The sequence below is a fragment of the Myotis daubentonii genome, chromosome 14, assembly GCF_963259705.1.
Source record: "Myotis daubentonii chromosome 14, mMyoDau2.1, whole genome shotgun sequence".
NCBI lineage: Eukaryota > Metazoa > Chordata > Mammalia > Chiroptera > Vespertilionidae > Myotis > Myotis daubentonii.
In genome coordinates this window covers 3710465-3730620 of record NC_081853.1, presented here as the reverse complement: position 1 = coordinate 3730620, position 20156 = coordinate 3710465, and the positions used below count along the sequence as shown (strand labels likewise).

At 39.2% G+C, this 20156-nt stretch overlaps 1 protein-coding gene across 1 annotated transcript in view; it reads right to left on the bottom strand.

The window, feature by feature from the left end:
* MDFIC2 (MyoD family inhibitor domain containing 2) overlaps window positions 1-19718 on the bottom strand; it is a 118498-nt gene extending 98780 nt beyond the window's left edge. The window contains exons 1-2 of the mRNA XM_059662889.1: window positions 19500-19718; window positions 18865-18952 (exon numbers count right to left, since the gene is read on the bottom strand). Of these exons, the coding sequence (XP_059518872.1) occupies window positions 18865-18952; window positions 19500-19697 (286 nt within the window). The 5' untranslated portion in view covers window positions 19698-19718. The remainder of the gene's footprint in view (window positions 1-18864; window positions 18953-19499) is intronic.
* Between the last annotated feature and the right edge of the window lie 438 nt (window positions 19719-20156).

Below are 20156 nucleotides of genomic sequence, written 5' to 3'. Positions count from 1 at the left end.
AACCCAGGCCTATATGGCTAATTCATCTATGACAAAGGAGGCAAGAACATACAACGGGGTAAAGACAGTCTATTTAATAAATGATGTTGGGAAAACTAGACAGATACACTTGTACATGCAAAAAATGAAACTAGACCACATTTTTACACCAAATACAAAAATAAACTTAAAATGGATTAAAGACTTAAATGTAAGACTCCAAACCATAAAGCTTCTAGAAAAAAACACAGGCAGTAAGCTCTCTGACATTTCATTTAGTACTATTTTTTCTTGATATATCTCCTTAGGCAAGGAAAACAAAAGAAAACATAAACAAATGAGACTACATCAAACTAAATAGTTTTTGCATAGCAAATGAAGCCATCAACCAAATGCAAAGACAGCATACCGAATGGAAGAAGATATTTGCCAAGGCTATATCAGATAAGGAGTTAATATTCAACATTTATAAAGAACTCTTACAACTTAACAGCAAAAATACCCCCAAACAATCCAATTTAAAAATGGCCAGAGGACCTGAGTAGACATTGTTCTAAAGAAGACATACAGATGGCCAATAGACATACAAAAAGATGCCAAATGTCACTAATTATCAGAGAAATGCAAATTAAAACCACAATGAGATATCACCTCACACTGGTCAGAATGGCTATCATTGATAAACAACAAGTGATGGCAAAGATGTGGAGGGAAAGGAACCCTCATACACTGTTGATGGGATTTTAAATTGGTGTAGCCATTATGGAAGTTCCTCAAAAAAATGAAAAGAAAAACTATTATCCTATTTTTGAGAATTTATCCAATGAAATTCAAAACACTAATTTAAAAAGATATATGTACCCTTACATTCATGGCAGCATTATTTACAATAACCAAGATATGGACATATCCTAAATGTCTACTGATAGATGATTGGATAAAGAAATTATAATACACATGTACAATGGAATATTACAGGGTCATAAAAAAGAATGAAATCTTACCATTCACAACAACATGGATGGACCTAGAGGGTTTTATTCTAAGTCAAATAAGTAAGACATGGACAGACAAATACCATAAGATTTCACTCACACGTGGAATCTAAAAAACAAAATATATAAATAAATCAGAAACAAACTCATAGAGAAAAAATTGATGGTGCCAGATGAGAGTGGAGTTGGGTGAAAAAGGTGAAGGGAATAAGAAGTAAAAATTGGGCCCTAGCTGGTTTGGTTCAGTGGATAGAACTTCCGCCTGTGGAATGAAGGGTCCAGATTTGATTCCAGTCAAGGGCACATGCCTGGGTTGTGGGCTCAATCCCCAGTAGGGGGTGTACACAGGAGGCAACCGATCCATGATTCTCTCTCATCACTGATGTTTCTATTTCTCCCTCTCCACTCTTTCCTGAAATCAATAATAATAAAAAAAGGAAGTACAAATTGGTAGTCACAAAATAGCCACAGGGATAGAAAGTCTGGCTTAGGGAATATATTCAGTAATATTGTAGTAAGTTATGTATGATGCCAGGGGAGAACTAGACTTACAAGAGGTCATTTCATAAGCTATATAAATGTCTAACTACTCTGCTGTACACCTGAAAGTAATATCATATTGAATGGCAACTGTAATTGAAAATAAAAATTTAAAAACGTATACATATATACAATGGAATATCACTCAGCTTAAAAAAAGAATGAAATCTTGCCATTTGCAACAACATAGATGGACCTAGAGAATATTATGCTGAAATAAGTCAGACAGAGAAAGACAAATACTATACGATTTCACTTACGTGTGGAATCTAAAAAAGAAAATAAATAAATAAAACAGAAACAAAGTCATGGATTCAGAGAACAAATGTGTAGTTGCCAGATAGAAGGGAAGATGGGAGGATGAGTGAGAAAGGTGAAGGGATTGAGAAGAACAAATTGCCAGCCATAACACAGTCAGGGGTTGGTCCGACGGTTGTGGGTTATTGTTAAGCTGATTAACACAGTCAGGGGATGTAAAGGACAGCAAAGGGCATGCAGTCAATATCATAACGACTGTGTGTGGCGCCAGGATGATCACCTCACTTTGTAAGGTGTATGGATGTCTAATCACTATCTTGTAAACCTGAAACTAACATAGTATTGTATGTCTACTGTGTGAAAAGTAAATGACAAATTTAAAAAGAAGCATATACCAAAATTGTTTCATTTGTTGTCAATATAAGGCCTTATTTTATAAAACTGAATAAGATTAAATAAAAATCCATGCCCCCTCCTTTATTTTCTCCTTGTTCCTACACTTGCTCATTATTTCCCTTCATCTTCATGGAAACGAGAAAGCAGACGTGTGTGGAAGAGCGGCACCCACGCTGACGTGAAAACCTCACAGCCCCTGTGGACACCACTCAAGCTGTGTCTAATGTGCGGGCCAACCTGTTGCAGACATCAACAGGATTCTAGATGTGCTTTACCTCTCACCAGCCATTCAGACCAGCAGCATCTCTACTGGTGGAGAAAGGGTAGCAGCCATTCAGACCAGCAGCATCTCTACTGGTGGAGAAAGGGTGAAAGCTTTCCTTCACTTTACAGAAGGGGAAGATAAAATGAAAGAGTTGTTTACACCTACTAGGAAGCTTAGATTGCCTTATTCCATCAGCCCCCAAATAGGTGACAGTTGAAAACATGAGATGCTGTGAAACTTAGTTTAAATGCTATGCTTCATTCTTCTCCTCAAATCTTCAGCTTACTTTCTCCCTCTACTGAAACAAACCCAAAACATGCCACTTTCCCCCGATTGACCACTGCCTCAGAGCCGACCTGGAAATATGGACCTCACTTTAGTCACCAAAGTCCTCAGCTCCAGTGTCCAGAACCTATCACTTCTAACACCTTGCCGTCAGTTAACATGCTTTTCCAAATAAGTTAGTTTTAAAGATCACTTAGTTCTGTAACTCACACCAGGTGGAGCATACAGTTTAATACCTGTGTTTTCAATTGAGCAAAGAGCTTAATCATTTCCCAGCAGGCTGGGCGCTGTGTTTGAAGTCTCTGCCTCCTGCATCCCTTAACCAATGTGCCAGGAAGTCCTGACCATTCCAATTTTCAAAATGCTCAAGATCGCTTCTCATTCACATTGCCACCCTTTTAAGACTTCCTGCATATCCTGCAAGCCCTCCTGCCTGCTTTCCACCACCACTTTTTCTCCTCTCCCTTCCACTACCACCAGAGTGTTCTTTATAAAGGGCAGGTCCTAACAGCAGCTTCTCTGGGTTTAATATCATTTAATATTTCCCCATTGCCCTTAGAGTAACTTTGTTCACACGCTAATCAGTACTGTGTGATCTGGTCTAGTCTAATACCAGGATCTGATCCAATATCCCCTCTTGCTCGACATGTGTTATGGTTTTGCTAATGTTGGTTGATTGACTAACAGGGTATATATTATTTCTTATCAAAAGGTTTTTCTGAAATGATAGAAACCTTGTTTACTTTAAAAAAGAGAACAAACTAAATTTATATGTAAGCATAATTCTCTGCTTGTTGAAATTCATATGGGACAATTTTAATAATTGTACAAGTTATTTTGCCTGACTCTGGGTAATCTATAATAATCAAAGTGTAACATGCAAATTGACCGAACAGCTGAACAACGGAACAACCACCCGGACAACCTTCTGAATGATGCTGAGGCAGCCAGGGCTGCGAGGGTGGCCGGGGCTGCAAAGGCCTGCTCTTGTATGAATTTCGTGCATCAGGCCGCTAGTTAGTTATTATAAAATGAATACTTGCAAAAACAGTGCAAAAGAACCAAAGAGCCTGTTTACTTAGATATGCTGGGGAAAGCTGGAGTAGAGGCTGCAGGATAATTGCTACAGACCACAGCGAGCCTGGAGGTCTCGGTGAAAATGAGCAGTTTTGATATTTGATATTTGAACCACTAGAAAGCTGTAATTAAGCTATATATCTGTTTAATTCCAAAGTTATCTACTTAGTCTCCCTTATTACTAATGCCAAATTTATATAATCTGTATAGTTTCAATTAATTAGACAGAAATATGAATGCTAATTATTCCACAGGTCTGGATGCCTTATGGAGCAATGGTATATTTGTACAATCAGACATTTTTGAATTGCACTAAATTTCTTCTTGGAGAGTGAAAAATGTTTGACTTAGTTTCTTAAACTCCTTCCTTAAGTATTTTTTATTGTTATTTTCCTTTTGAGGGTACATGTTAAGAAATCAGGTAATTTGTATAGCATAATTTGATTACCAAAATATAACTTTATAATTTGAATTAAAATATTATTATAAACTTACAGTCTTCTGCTCACCAAAGGATAATTGAATTTAATTCATGTCTGAAAAATACAGTGGATGCAATATCTATAGAGTGGCTCTCTGAAAGGCGTTGTTTCTTTCTTTTAGAAAAGCTTTTACTGAGTGTCCTTATTCTTTGCTAAATCCTACTATTTAAAGATTTAAGGGGACACATTTTTTAAATTCTAAATATAACAACGACAATCAAGGTCACATCTGAGGTTGACAGTGGGTGCTACTTGCTGAACACTGGAAAACAAGGCTGTGTATAATGTAATTTTCTTGCTGGAGAGATGGTATGACCAGATAGGGATATGGGAAAATTAAACTTAGAGTTTGCATCCAAATATCCTTAGGTTTGCAGGTTTTTGATCTGTTTATTAGCCATGCAAAAATATATTGCTGTTTCTTAATCTGATCATAGTTCGCTCTGCCACTGGAATTATCCCCACACCCACACTTTGATATGATATGTTTTATTTTCAAGGGCTTGTTTCACAAAGATCAGCAAACAAAATAATATTTTCACTCCCCCCTCCATCCGCCTTGTTTTTTGTGCAGTTAGCCAACTTCAACGGGAAGATATTAAAATGATTAATCCTTATAACTCACTGTGTCTTAAATGACTGGATATCATGGGAGCTGAACTCTAACTTTTATCTCTTGAATATGAATGTAGTAATATTACAAAGTTGTAATTCATTCTGAACTATTTGATCACCACAATCTGTAGATAAATTGGCTTTGAGTCTGCCTGATGCCATAACTCTGTCCTCTTTCCTATTCAACTCCCCTGAGCTGAAGACACTGTTTAGAGAACCCAACTAAGTGAATAACAGGTTTAAAGAGGCACCATCTGCATGACTTCCCAAAACTCTGCCAGGCCCCTTTCATTGTAACTGCCAAATGAGCGCCGATTAGGGTTATTGGTTATCTGCCTTCAGGTATATTTCAAAGCAGAGTCTCTGATAAAAATGCACTGGATTTGGATCCAAAGAGCCTGTTTACTTATGTGTGCGGGGGAAGCTGGAGCGGGCTGCGGGCTAATTGCTGCAGGCCACAGCGAGCCTGGCGGTCTCGGTGAAGTGGGCAGTTCACAGCATACCTGACTGAGGCCTAGCCCTGCTGTCTGTTGCCCATGGACTTGGACCCAATTATTTCAACTTCTCTGAGCTTTACTTTCTGCATCTGTGGGACTAGCATGCTAAGGCTTCTGCACATGACTTTATGAGAAGGAACTGAACCCCTGACGTGCAATCCATTATAAACTGTGGCCTGAGAGCTCGGGGTGAGGTCTGAGGACACACCAGTGCTTTTGGTTAGTCAGCTTATAAGGAAATGACAATCTCATTTCTCTGAGATTTAAAAGCAAAACATTTGAAACAGCCTGAATATCCAAAACTAGGAAATGGGTTACATGTATTTTATTACTTTAATAGTGGAATACTATGTGCATAGCAATTGAAATAATGCTATAAATGTATATTTATTAACCAGAAAGGTATTTGCATTCATATATGAGTATGGGAAACACATTATTAAATACGTATATTGCATAAACAGATTTTGATGAAATTAGTAACTCGTGTGTGTATATATAAATATACATACACACTTTGATACACAAATATGAAACAGATAAGAAAAGATGTACAATGGCTATCTCCAAGTGTGCAGATTGGAAGTAAGTTTTCCATCCGCGTTTTTAAATTTTTCTAAAGTAAACAGGTTACTTACATAAGGACACACACACACACACACACACACACACACACACACACACACACAGTCTGCTTCAGTCCAGAGGCTTTCTTTAATCCCTGGCAGCTCTTTCTCTCTCTTACCCCTTAGTATCCAGCCCATGGTAAAGGCCTTGGGTCAGCACTGTCTGGGTGCCAGCCTCTTTGTTTCCATTGCCCTGCCAACCATGATCCCAGTTCAGAAATCGTTATTTCTCATCTGTGGATGCAAAAAGCTTCTAATTAGACACTCTGTTCCCTCTTTACCTCTATTTTACCCTCCCAATTTATCTTCATAAAGATTCTGAAATCACAAACGTTTGCTGAAGCACAGAGGTGACTTGTCTATCTCCCCACATAACCCTGGATATGTCTGATGGCGTCCCTTGGTCCTAGGACAGGGGCGAGAAACCCCTGGCACGCGTGCCAAACATGGCACGGCAGTAACTTTTGCTGGCACGCGAAACCTTCTCTTATGATCTTCCATTTACAGTTTTTTTTCTTAATATCGACTTTTTTATTTTGCAGATAAATTCAGTGTAGGTGCATCTTAGATAAATAAATAATTTTACGTAACAAGTTATCTTAAAGACCATAGACATGGATTGATGAGAGAGAGGAAGAGCAATTTCTATGCCACTGCCTTAACTCTCCCTGCCTTCCTAGATCTGACCAGTGTTTTGGTTTCATCCACATATGCTGTGAATCTTTGTTCTCAGTGATGAATTTTGTTAAGTCTCATGATAGGAGTAGCCTGACGGATGAAATTAGTAGCTCATGCATATCTCTGAAGGTCACGAAATATAAACCTGATGTAAAATCTCTGTCATCAGTGATGCAGCAGCAAAAGTCCCACTGATAATATCAAACGGAGTCATAAAGTTTTCTGTCGGACTATCAGTGTACATGTATACATTAAAAAATAAATGTATTTTTCATCATCATATACTGTGTTTTTGTCGCTCGAATGAATTTTATTATTTCTTCAAGGTTCTTTACATACGTACACCTTAAGAGATACCAAGTAGGCATAACATGTTCTCAAAAAATTAGGGTTGGCACGCAGAAGGAGTTTGAGCCAGAGATTTTGCTGGTTTTGGCACGCACTCACAAACAGGTTGCCCACCCCTGTCCTAGGACATTTGGCCTGGTATTAAGAGCCATTTGCAGCATAGGCAAGGTTTATTTCTTACTCTGCAGCCAAATGCAACTGCTGTGTTCTGAACACCCCAGGCTTCTCTGTCTCTACTTTTGATCATCAAGTTTCACCAGTTTGTAATGATACTGCCTATTAAAAATCTAGTTACAATTAATAGCCCAACTAAACTCTCAATTTTTCTGAATTCTAGGTGTCTTCTTACCTACGTCTGCATTTCATATTATCCTCAATATTTATTTCTGTATTGATTCATTTATTTATATCATTTTTGAGCATCTGCTATTCTCCAGGGGCTATCTGGCTACTCAAATATATGGGGGTAAACAAGCCAGATACACCTTTGCCCTTAAGCAATTAATAATCTAATACTTAACATTTCTCCTTTTTAAATCTATTGATTTATGGTGAACTTCCCATAACTACCACCTTACCCTGTAACATCACACATATACTGACTGTGTTATGTGTGATTATCTTGTAGAAACTATGTTATCTTACAAATAGGAGATAATTAATAAATGCATTGTATTGTTGGAGGGCCAGAAGGAAGGACTGAATCAAATATTTTATTCTAGCAACATAGGTACATATATATGTATGTGTTTTAAACATGCATATTTAACCATGTGACTTTTTCCTGTTCAGTGTTTTTGAAAATTGAAATCAATTCCTAATTAGAATTATTAGTTTGGTCTCCAAAATGATGGACACAAGTTATTTTTGCTCGTTATATCCAGGAAAGACCAAAATGAGACTAACTTCCTTAAGAAAACCTGAAGCGGAGTACACGCTTTTATCAGAGCGCATGTCAGAACGCAGCCTGGATCGCTTCACCTGAGTTCAGAGGCCCGAGCGTGGCTCCTTAGTTACCGAGCATTGGCTTACAGATCGCAAAGTGATAACATTTTACTGAATTCACACACTCCAAAGTATCCAGTCCTATAAGTACACTGTGCCTCCAAGTATGATTACTTTTTGATTGTCTTTAGTGAAATTTTCCCTCTTTACAAAAAAAAATTATTTACTTAAAAATTTCCCTTGGAAAAGTGAAGTCCCTTCCTATCTATTATGAATGTCTATCTTTTTATGGTATAGGGGTTTTTTTATTTTAAACAATATTTACAGAAAAAATCTTTTAAGATATGTCAGAAATCTAAGTTAATATTTTAAATGAATCCTGCTGTTTTCAAGTGACTCTTTAGCAGAGTAGTTTTAGCCCAAGTCCACCAAATTCATTAAAAACAAAACAAACCAACAAGCTCTGTTTTAATCTTAAGAGAAGTCCGCATCTAGCTAAGGACTTGGATGTACCCGTATGGCTTGGTTGTGAGATTTATACTGAAAACAATTCCAGCCAAATTGGTTGTGTGCAGTCCACTCTGTTTCAGATACAGCTGGACGCTTGCTCTCGTCTGCCTCGTTGGCAACCAGGGTGTGTTGCTGTTATTTGTTCCCCAACTAATTGCAAGTCCCTCGGGCCTGGGAGTCACGGCATGTCACCGTGTGAGTCTGTGCCTTGCGAAGTCCAAACGTTTGCTGACTTGGTTTACTTGATTTTATATTATTTTGTTAAACAAAGGCTTCCTGTATTATGAATGGTTTACCATATCAATCTGAATTTTTATATGTTCGTCCAAGAAATTAGTTTTAAGACATGTATAGAGTGGAATGTTTCCTTTTATTAATTGTGGTCTGAATATAGCTTTTAATGTACTTTTTAATTCTCCAGAAGAGTATATTTATATAAACTTTTTATATTCTTAAGAAAATTCTATTCAAGATACTCTCTTATGTCTTTTGGTGACTGGTAGAAATACGATTTCCTATCTATAACGCTGAACACTCTAAATATAAAACAGAAAAGAAAGTCGTAAGTGGAAGAGGAGGGAAAATGCAGATGTTCCTCTCCTACTGTCTGTGTTTGAGATTAGACATCACAAAGCATCTTTCTTCCCCTCTTAATGGAGCTATTTCTTTTCAAATCCATGTTGGTGAGAAAATCCAACTCAGGAAGAGTCGCCTGATGTCTTGTTTCATACTTCACCACTGTGAAGCGTCCTCTGTATTTCCCCTTGAAGTCGCACACGGGCAGAACTACTGTCCTTGCCCTTCTTTTTGTCTTTGCCGCACATTTGCTTTTCGACAAGCTTAAATAATGGCCCCAATGGCTCCAGTGATTCATGCCCGCAGAGGGATGTCTTCATTTGCTCTATCCACATTCCCTGTTCTAACTAATGGTCTGGTGAACACCTAGTGTAGGTGCATTTTATTAGAGAGTATATTCCCTCTAAATGCTGTTCCTAAGCTGAAAGAAATGGGCCATCATCACATAAAAATAAAGTATCTCTATAGAATTTACAAGAAATGAAATGTCCTTATTCCTGAGGCATGGAACAGAAGGGGCTTTTCTCTCTCACTACACTAATGTTGATTAAGGGTATCACATCAACAGCTGTTGTGACATATAGGAAAATGAATTCATCCACTGAAAAATCTCACTTAAAAGGAGCCAATCTCTTGAAGTTTCTCATCCTCTACACTTTTCTTCTTCCTTTGGAGACAGGAGAAACCAGTTCCCACTCTCCAGATTGCTTCACTCTGAGTTCATAAAACTGCAATTAATAATGGTGAGCTAAGGCCATTCTGGATTTGATGCACTGCTCTATCATCATTGAAAGAGAGTCTTTAAATCTGCTGTTAACAACTTGTAGGGACTTTGCACTGATTAATTCATCTGACCACAGTCCCAAGGCTGACATGGCATCTTCTAGGCCTCCTGTTCCATTGGGATCAATATCATCATTTTATAAGAAATGAACTTACTACTTTATAGACTTAGTTGGAAGGACATTTTAATCGTCAGCTTTAGACTGTGCCACTAGACTTTAATTTGTTGACTTACGAGAACACAGAAAATCTCATATTTTACTGAACTTTCTAAACATAAAATAAGGTTATAGGAGAATCCTGGTGATTCTGACATTTGAACTTCGGCAAAAGGGCATTGAGGCTAAGTACCCTCCTTCCGGGAGTGCCCGGCGCTCCACCCACAGCACATGCCACGTGCTGAAGAAAACACCCCTCAGGAGAAGAGCACCGACAATCAGGGTGCTGGCTCTTAGAGTAGACATTACTTGGGGGCCACACAACATCTGTTCTCCCTGCGTCTGGCGCCAGAGCCCGAATTCCTGCTGAAGAGGTACCTCTCGCCCTCTGTGTGGCCTGTGAGCTGCCAGCCCAGGCTCCCGGGCGGTCTACCCAGGACAAATGGCTGAAGCTAGGAAGCTTTCTTCTTTGGGGTTTGGAGTCTTCACTATGAGCGATAAGAGGAAAGAGAGAGTATGTGGAGCTAATTTGTTCTAGGAGTGGCCACCTGAACATGTTTGTTGTCCAGAGCTAGTTTCTGCCCCGCTGGACCTGGATTTTGCTTCTTGACTATGAGCCACTTCCAAGCCTCAGAAGACATTCTGCTTTTCACTAATTTAGCTAGAATCAGCGTCTGTTACTTTCCTCTCAAGAACTATGTGAAGATTAATTTTATGTGTCAACTTGACTAGAGTAAGGGATGCCCAGGTCGCTGGCAAAAATATTATTTCTGACTGAGTCCATGAGGGTGTTTCAGGAATATGTTAGCATTTAAATTGGCAGTCTGAGTTTTAAAAAAATCACTTTCACCAATGTGGGTGGGCATCATCCAATCTGTTAGGGGTTCAATAGAGCAAAGAGGTAGAGGAAGGACAAATTGGCTCTCTCCACTTGGGCTAGGGCACCCATCATCTCCGGCCCTTGGACATCAGCACTCTGGTTGTTTGAATGTCTTGCTTGAAGCAAGACTTGTAGCATTGGCTCTCAGAAGCTGGGCTTGACTGGAAGTAGACAACTGGCTTTCTTGAGCCTCCAGCTTGGAGACAGCACACTGTGGCCCTTCTCAGGCTCCATAAATGTGTAAGCCAGTCGCTCATAATAAATCTCCTATCTAGCTATCTATCATCTATCTATCTATCTATCTATCTATCTATCTATCTATCTATCTATCATCTATCTATCTATCTATCATCTATCTATCTATCTATCTATCTATCATCTATCTATCTATCTATCATCTATCTATCATATATCATCTATCTATCATCTATCTATCTATCTATCATCTATCTATCTATCTATCTATCTATCTATCTATCTATCTATCTATCTATCATCTATCTATCTATCTATCTATCTATCTATCTATCTATCTATCATCTATCTATCTATCTATCATCGATCTATCTATCTATCTATCTATCTATCTATCTATCATCTATCTATCATCTATCTATCTATCTATCTATCTATCTAGCTATCATCTATCTATCTATCTATCTATCTATCTATCTATCTATCATCTATCTATCATCTATCTATCTATCTACCATCTATCTATCTATCTATCTATCTATCTATCTATCTATCTATCATCTATCTATCTATCTATCTATCTATCATCTATCTATCATCTATCTATCTGTCCTCTATCTCTGTTGATTCTGTTCCTCAGAACATAATACAAACTATTAAAACTTTGTTTTGTAATCATTAGATTTTGATAGTAGTGTATTATCCTTTGATAGTACTTAACCTTACATTTTTTTGAAAATAAAATGTAGTAGAATATATTTACTGTAATGTAAAATATATCTTTAGTAGGCATTTCCAGGGTGAAGTGTTTATTGGAATCCAAAATGCTGACCTAAGTCTATGAATGGTTCTTGGCTCTATTCCTGGGCAAGCTCCCCGCACTCTTCGAATGCCAGCCTTCCTTTGGGTCAAGATGCTCCAGCCACTATTGTTTTCATTCACTTTTTGAAACATGACATGTTTTTGTCTGTCCCATTCCTTCTAAGTGAAATTTTATTTCATTGCCTTTACTCTCTCTATCAGAAAATGCGTTCTCAATCTTCATGTTTAAGCAAAATCTTGAGCAGATTTTCCTTGTCAACAACTGATTTCACATATCCTTTTGCTTAGTTGATAATCTTCATTTGGGAAGCCTCAGAGGCATTTCACACTTAATCTGATTCACCCAGGTCTGGTTCTCTCATCTCCAGCCAGTTTTTCCCATCCCCTCCATTCAGCATCACCATCATGCAGTGCCTCAAGCCAGTAGTCAGCCTGCACTCATTTCTTTCATTGCCTTAAACCACTGCACCAGCCAGTTCAGTAGACTTTACCTCTGAAATAGATCCCCAATCCTATTTCCTCTGTTTCACTTTCACAATTTTATCCTACTTCGGTTATCATCTTTTACGTACTCAAATGCAATATCTTCTATTTTATTTCTGTGTACTCTTTTAAAAATATTTTTTATTGATTTCAGAGAGGAAGTTAGAGGGAGAGAGAGATAGAAACATCAGTGATGAGAGCACATCTTTGATTGGCTGCCTCTTGCACACCCTTTACTGGGGATTGAGCCCACAACCCAGGCATGAGCCCTTGACTGGAATTGAACCTAGGACCCTTCAGTCTGCAGGCCAATGCTCTATCCATGGAGCCAAACCAGCTAGGACTCTGTGTGCTCTTTAGCTCATACAATATAAGTGATTGCTCAAATTCTCTTTCTTAGAATCTCCAGTGGCTCCAATTAGGAAAAAATATCCAAATTCCTGACTGAGACCTGCAAGGTAGTCCAACATTATTGCCAACTTAAGCACCTTCCTTTTCCTCCCTCCCTTTCTCCATCATTTTCTTTTCTGTCCCTCCCTCCCTCTTTCCTCCCCTCCCTCCCTCCTTCTCTTCCTTCCCCTACCCTTCCTGCCTCCTTTCCCACTCAGCCATTCTGAATTCCAAGCCGCTCTGTGTGTGCACAAGCTCTTCCCCCTGTTGGAATGTTCTTTGCAGATTTTTGCACAACTGAGCTGGCCTCTTCTTGTGATTTAACTCTCAACTCAGATCTCTCTCTGAGCCTCCTTAATCACTGATTCTAAAGGAGCGTTCCCCATGCTCTATCACATCAGCCTGTTTCAAAGCATCCAGAAAACTACTCCTATAAAAGTATCTTGTTCTCGTCTTACTTATTGATATGATTTGCAAAGGCATATTTTCCCATCTAATTTATCCTTTTAATTATGTTTAAACAGAAACCAACATTCTCTTTGGCTGTTACTTTTTCCTCACCTGTATTTTGGTTATTAGGTAACACATTTTCACAAGTTAATGAAGACTAATGAAATAAGAGCTAATTATCCTGTTTCCTGTGTATACATAAGAACAGGAATCTCAAGATATGCTGTTTGTGTAAATCAACAATTTAAAATAGGCATGAATGTGGCTTCATATTTAAGCTAGTCAGAAAAAGGAGCCCTTTAAAAAATGAGAAGTATCTGAGTGAAAGAATTATCCTGGATTAATACTTAGCCATTATTATAAAGCACTTAAGTAAATGAGTTCCTTAAAGGCAGAAATGGCATTTTCATTGTTTGACATCTTTGTTTCTTTGCCTAACATGTTGTCTGTGAGCTCAAGAGGAGCCTCATCAAATAGTTGCTAAATTGAATAAAATATATATTTTAGAATTGTTTTAATGCTTACAATCTAAAATTATGTTTGAGCAAGGGAAGGAGATTTTTGTTCATTTAGAATTATGAAAGTTCAGTGAATTTATGAATATCAATAGAAAGTAGGATTCTCACTTTCTCCATCTCATTGGCAAACAATGATCAGGAATGAGATGATATTCTTGTAATATAGGTTTGAAGTTTTGCATTTTATTAAGAAGAGATTATTTATATTTAGGACATGGCTTTGGGGACCTCTAGGCTGTTTTCCAGTATCTTGTTACATCAATTCCTAATATGTATTAATTCTGATTAAATGATAACCAATGTATTCAAGATGCCAAGTCATTGGTGACCCAACTTCTCTATGTTAATACTAAATAAATTCAGCGAGTTTCCTCAAAAATGTATTTAAATAATGATCATGAAATCACCAAAGACTCTAGTCACCATATGACTACTGGTACTTAGTTCAAAATGACGACACAGTTTTCAACATCCAAGTGTTTTTCTTCCTGGCGTTTCTTGAAAGGTCAGAGGGCAACTTGTTCACTGCCCTCATCTCCTCTTTTCAAAATCACACCTCTTCCAGAAATATGGATTCTCCCACTAAGGCCCACCGGCTTCCGCAGTTACTGGGAAGTCAGCACCTGATGAGACGATGATAAACATTGAGGGCACACTGGCAACCTGGGTTATTTTGTTCTTCCCTCTGCTTACTACAGCCAGAAGAGAATGCCTCATTGAAACAAGTCCAGGTAATTACAGGAAAAGGGCTTCATTTCAGCAGTCATAACGTCAGATTTTGTAAACAATTGACTTTGCACATACATATAAATATGTGTGTATTTGTGTGCATGTACATGTGTGTGTGCACATATGAGCAGTTTTTATGGAAAACTGGTTTTGGGGAAATTGTAATAGGTTTTGTTTAGGGATACAAATTCTTACAAATTGGTAGCCGATGGGCTGAAAGCGTCACAGAACTTGGCTTAATTTGTTCTGCAATGTGCTTTATTATTGCTGTTATTATTTACTTAACCTTTAGAAATTAGGAGGTTTCGCACGGAATTTCAGATTTCCATTTCCCCTGAAAAATCAGGAGACACTGTAAGGAATTGTGTGCAGTTAAGCACTGGTGACGCTGTGATTTTAAACTACAAATGGCAACAATTTAAAGGCTTCATCCTCCCTGATGTTTCTCTTCCGTATCAAATGGTGGAGGTGGTAGGCACTGAAATGCTTACCCAGAATGCTCCCTGGCTTAATGGGGCATTACATGCCATCTTATTCCACCTGTGATTTCCCCCTAATTTCTCTGTTATATCAATTTTCCCTTCATAAAGTTTTGCACATTTGGGCCTATTTTTCTCCTCTCCTTGTTATGACTTTTACCCAGGACATATTTTCTCACTTGGGGTTACTGAATTTGTTTCTGTCATAGCCATCACCAGGCTTGCTGCCTAGCCTTTCCTCTGCCTGCCCCTGCCACTCTGCAGACTAGTTATGAATTCATGTGCCCTCAGCATGCTTCAGCCCTGGGCCCCGCCCTTGCTGTCCCTGTCCGTTGTCCCTCTCATTCTGTGTTAACTATAGGAAGAGCTAGCCAGTGTGCCCTGACCATAGCACAAAGCAGGCATCTGCCCTCTGATGACTCTGCTCCCAGCATTCCTCACGCCACCTGTGCAAATAGATGGGGACCGCCTTCAAGACTGGCCGTTAGACCACCTTGGTCCACAATTGCACAAGATAGCTCACCGTGCTGGCTACATGTTTCAGAATCATATTTGTCGCTCTGATTGTCTTAAAACAGGTTTTCTCTGAGTATGATCCTTGGATATCTTACCTCAGAATTACCTGTCTTGCCTCTTAAGCATTTATTCCTGGGCTCTTGAGTTCCTTAAGTTGGGACATAGGAATGTGATAGAGCTACAGTCTGATCATCTAGAATTTAAAGACAGCATGACTAATAGTGATAGAGGACTGCCTGATGCCTGGATAGGCTATAAAACAGGATTCAATTACGTTGACAGGAGTGCATTTCAGGTCTGCAGTGGTTTCCAAACACTATTCACCTTAATTGTTGATAATAGCTCTGGGTGTGGCTGTAACCAGCTCTCTGGCGCCCTTGCTGAGCCCATCGCCCCCATGGTCCAGTGGACGCAGAGTGGAAGGCAATCAGCGCCTTGCCTTTCAGGCAAAAGCAAGCCAATGAGATAGGAAACTTCTCGAGTGTAGGACTGTGTTTCTTTCTATTTTTTTCCTGCCCATCTCGTGCCTCATCTCCAGGAACACATGGTTCATAATGCTGAGTCTCATTGGACAAATGGAGTGAATGTTTGAAGATGGAAATTAGAAAGGACATTAGCATCCAGGTTGGCAATGATGGTGATGACTCACTGGTCGGATGCACACCCTGAGGTCCGCACTGGATTCATCCAGTGGGTGCTTTTACTTCAACTCTCGTCAGTGAGGCATTGCTATGATTCTCTACATTTCACCCAAGGGGAGTGTTCGGCTAGAGTTGCAGAGGGAGGAAAGAGGCATTGTGATATGAGCAGCAACTACTTTTGTCATTCATGAAAAAATTTTGAACAAATTTAAACCATCTATTTTACTTTTAAGGGGGCGGGGGTAGCTGATTAATAATCATTGGAAAAATCAATGTGGTAAAGTGGTTTAAGGCAAAGAGTATAATTTGGAGCTGGAAGACCTGGGTTCCAGATTCAGTTTGCCATTTAACAGCTCTGCAAATTTGAGGACGATCCAAAGTCTTTCTGAAACTATAAAATGGGAACAATGTTACTGCATATCAAGTTGTTGCAGGGACTAAATGATGAAATTTATATAAAATACTATAAAAATATAGAGGACTCTTACTATTAATAATTGTTCCAAATGTGAATGAGGATCTCAAAAAATATAACTATATTATTTTGAATCATGCTTCAAAAGGGGGGGGGCACCCAGAAATAATGAAACCTCATCTCCACAGTTACTCAAAGCAGGTGTCACCATGCGTCGCTGAGGACTCTGAGCTCCGGGAGGCTCAGCAACACGCCAGAGTCACAGCCCAGCTAGCAAGCAGCTGAGCTGGGATTTAAAAACCACACCTGCCCAGCTGCAAATGCTCGACTCTTTCCAACGTGCCAGTTTGCCTTTAAAAATAAATAAATAAGCCAACACGTATACTTTTTCTTAATATTAAAAAAAGAGATTGATGTTTGAATACTAGCTCATTCTGATGATCCCCTATTAAGATGTCCCCTATTAAGATGTTGCCGTTGCACAGGTTGTTGTGCTGACTCAGCATGCTATCAGCACACGTTGGCAATGGGTCGATGTTATTGCTAGTATTGATCTGGTGTTGTAGAACTTCCTTGACGTATATGTTAAAGTCTCCCATGACCTTAGAATACAATTTTGAGGAATGGCAACTACTTAGGAGCTGTTTCTTTACGATTGAATAAATTTATGAAATAATGTAAAAGATACACCTATTTCAATAAAATATCAAGTCCATTTACTTTAAAAGACATCTAGAATCTGTTTCAATTTCTTTTTATGAAATATGTTAAACATAATTTGAACATAGCTTAAATGAAGTGTCCAAAGGGATAAAGCAGGTCACCTGGGAAATTGGCTTTTATGGATTACAAGAACATAACGCCAAAACTGTACCTAATGGACACACTTTCTTCAAAAAGAAAATACTTCAGTAAACAATGGACTGGTCTATCAATTTCATCATTGTTTCTATATGAGACTGTAGAATGGCGTAATTATAGCAAAAGTAAATAATGTAAACATCACTATCAGTAGCAGTGAAGAACACCTTTGTCTTCATGGATTTGGAGTTCACAGGAAATGCAAAGGGAAATCTTTGATCCAAGTTCAATTTTTAATTTCACAGTTTTTTAAATGTTCTACTTAAACATTTCTTAATAAAGAGAAGTTGGAGAATTGTCTTGCCTGTGGCTTTTTGAAGGAAGTGGTTCTGAGAATACTTCATGTCTGCACCAACTTTGATGCTGAAGCAGAGCTCTCGCGGAGAGGAGCTCCGGCTACGAACTGTGATTCGTGGGGCATGGGGCAGGTCACGCCCTGCAAGTAATTTAACATCTTTCCTTTGAAATGTTGTAAAGGTCGTGGTTAATTCAGATGCCCTGGAGTCGCACACTCTGGGATCGAATTCAGCTCTGTCACGCTTCCTAATCTTGTCCTCTTAGCCCGTTACTTCAGCCCTTTGTAATTCTGTTTTCTCCTCTGAAAATTAGGAATAATTACCGTTGCACAGGTTGTTGTGCTGACTCAGCATACTATCAGCACACGTTGGCAATGGGTCGATGTTATTGCTAGTATTGATCTGGTGCTGTAGAACTTCCTTGATGTATAAGTTAAAGTCTCCCATGACCTTAGAATGCAATTTTGAGGAATGGCAACTAATGAGGAGCTGTTTCTGTACGATTGAATAAATTTATGAAATAATGTAAAAGATACACCTATTTCAATAAAATGCCAAGTCACTTTACTTTAAGAAACATTAAGATGTTCATAAAATGAAAAGATTATAAAATGAAACCTTCTAGTAAATAATCATGAGCTGATACATATTTTCAAAAGCGCACAACGTTGCTCTCGTCCTAGGAGAACATATCGATTTGTGTGTGTATTTCCAGCAGCGCCTTACGCACACGGTGCCTGTGGCCAGCCGCTCTCCCGGGGGAGGTGGCCCCTTTAATTGCAGTGAATGGCGATTCTATTTGTAGACATCACTTCCTACAGCACGCCTTCCTTGCTGTGATTATTATTTAGAAAATTCTTGTCCTCAAATGATTTAGTCTCCTTGGCTAAAGGAGAAAGTCCTACAGCACAACCAGAACCTCACAGATAATCTGTCCGAGTGAAAATGTACGTTCTCTCCCAGCATAACCATGTGCTTACTGCGACAGAGGGAAACACGCTGCTCAATGCCGAACACCTTCACGTGCCACCCAGCCCGAGAGGAGAAAACTTTAAAAAAATCAGAAGCACGAATATTATTTGATTTGCCCGGCATTCCATCTCCCACATTAGCTCTTGCTTATAAACAAAATCACAATTTTCACATTCGGAGAAAATCAACAGCAAGAGGACTTACCTTCCTTCAACCAAGAAATGTTATTTTTGTCCTTTTCAAAATGCTCAGCTGCTCTTACTTTTATGTTTTCCAGCTCAGTTTCTGACATCTAAGAGGAAACACAATTTGTGATATAAAAAATGTTCAAGAACCCAAATTTGTGACATTGATCTTTATATTTAGAGAGTAATGCCGTATTGTAGGAAAGCGTTTTCCCTATAGTTTTGCAGTTCACTGCCTAATGTTGTCTTTTATCCATTTGTAGTATTTTAAAACATTAATATTGAAAACTAAACTGTATATAATATTTCATTTCCCAGCAGCAGAGTGCTATAAGATTTTATAATTTATGAATATGAGAGAATAACAGATTAACAACTAGCCACAGATTTGTAAAAAACAAACATTCTGTTGCTGTTCTCATGTTTTTAATAGTCTATAGAAAAGCATGTTGCAAAGTGATATACAGAGATATGCATAATAAGAAAACATAAGAGCACATTTTCAGCCATTTATTGGGTTGAATGAGAACCCTATGGGCTGAGACAGGCCTGGAGCTCTGGAAGGTGAGGCGATCTCCCTGGACCCCACTGCACCCCGCTTCCCGGCCTCTCTAGGGAGCTGGGCTGACCTTGCTCCGGCACCGCGGTGCTTACCTGGGATCCAGGAGGAGGCCCAGGGGCCAGGCAGTGTGCGAGGCGCCGGGCAGCCTTCTCCTTGCCTCCCGATGCCCAGCATTCCTCCCTCTCCCGGCCAGAAATGAGCCGGGAAGTGAAGCACTCCCTGCCGGTGGTGCTACGTTTGTAACGCTGCCAAAGCATCCAACTTGTGGCTGAGAGCTTTTTTAAGGTCATATAAAGCCTGTGGTTCAAACAGTGAAAGCCTCCTCCAGGCCAGCACCGATCTAAAACGACACTCTGCGAAAGTGGGAGAAACAGTAGCCTTCCCACCCTGACAGTGTCTTCACCCCTTCCTTCACACCCGCCGCTCATCCTTGGGTAACATTAGAGGGTGAGGAAGAATAGGCAGAGACCACTTGGGTTAAAAGCAAAGGAAAGAACACCTCTGAGGCTTTATTCTTTAGAAGTTCATCCTGCAGCAGAAACATTGAGAAACAAGTTGTCCTAACATTGTCTAGGAAACAAGAAAACAGGTCCGGTTCTGTGGAGAGTCTGCAGATGTCCCAAAAGGCTGTGAAATAACATTTCAAAGCGGTTTTGTCATTAGATTCTCAGTCAGAGCTCATACTGTTTCCAACAGAGGTTGGTGCAGGAGGCGCAGCCCTTAGGCATGCGTGCTGACAGAGCCCACTC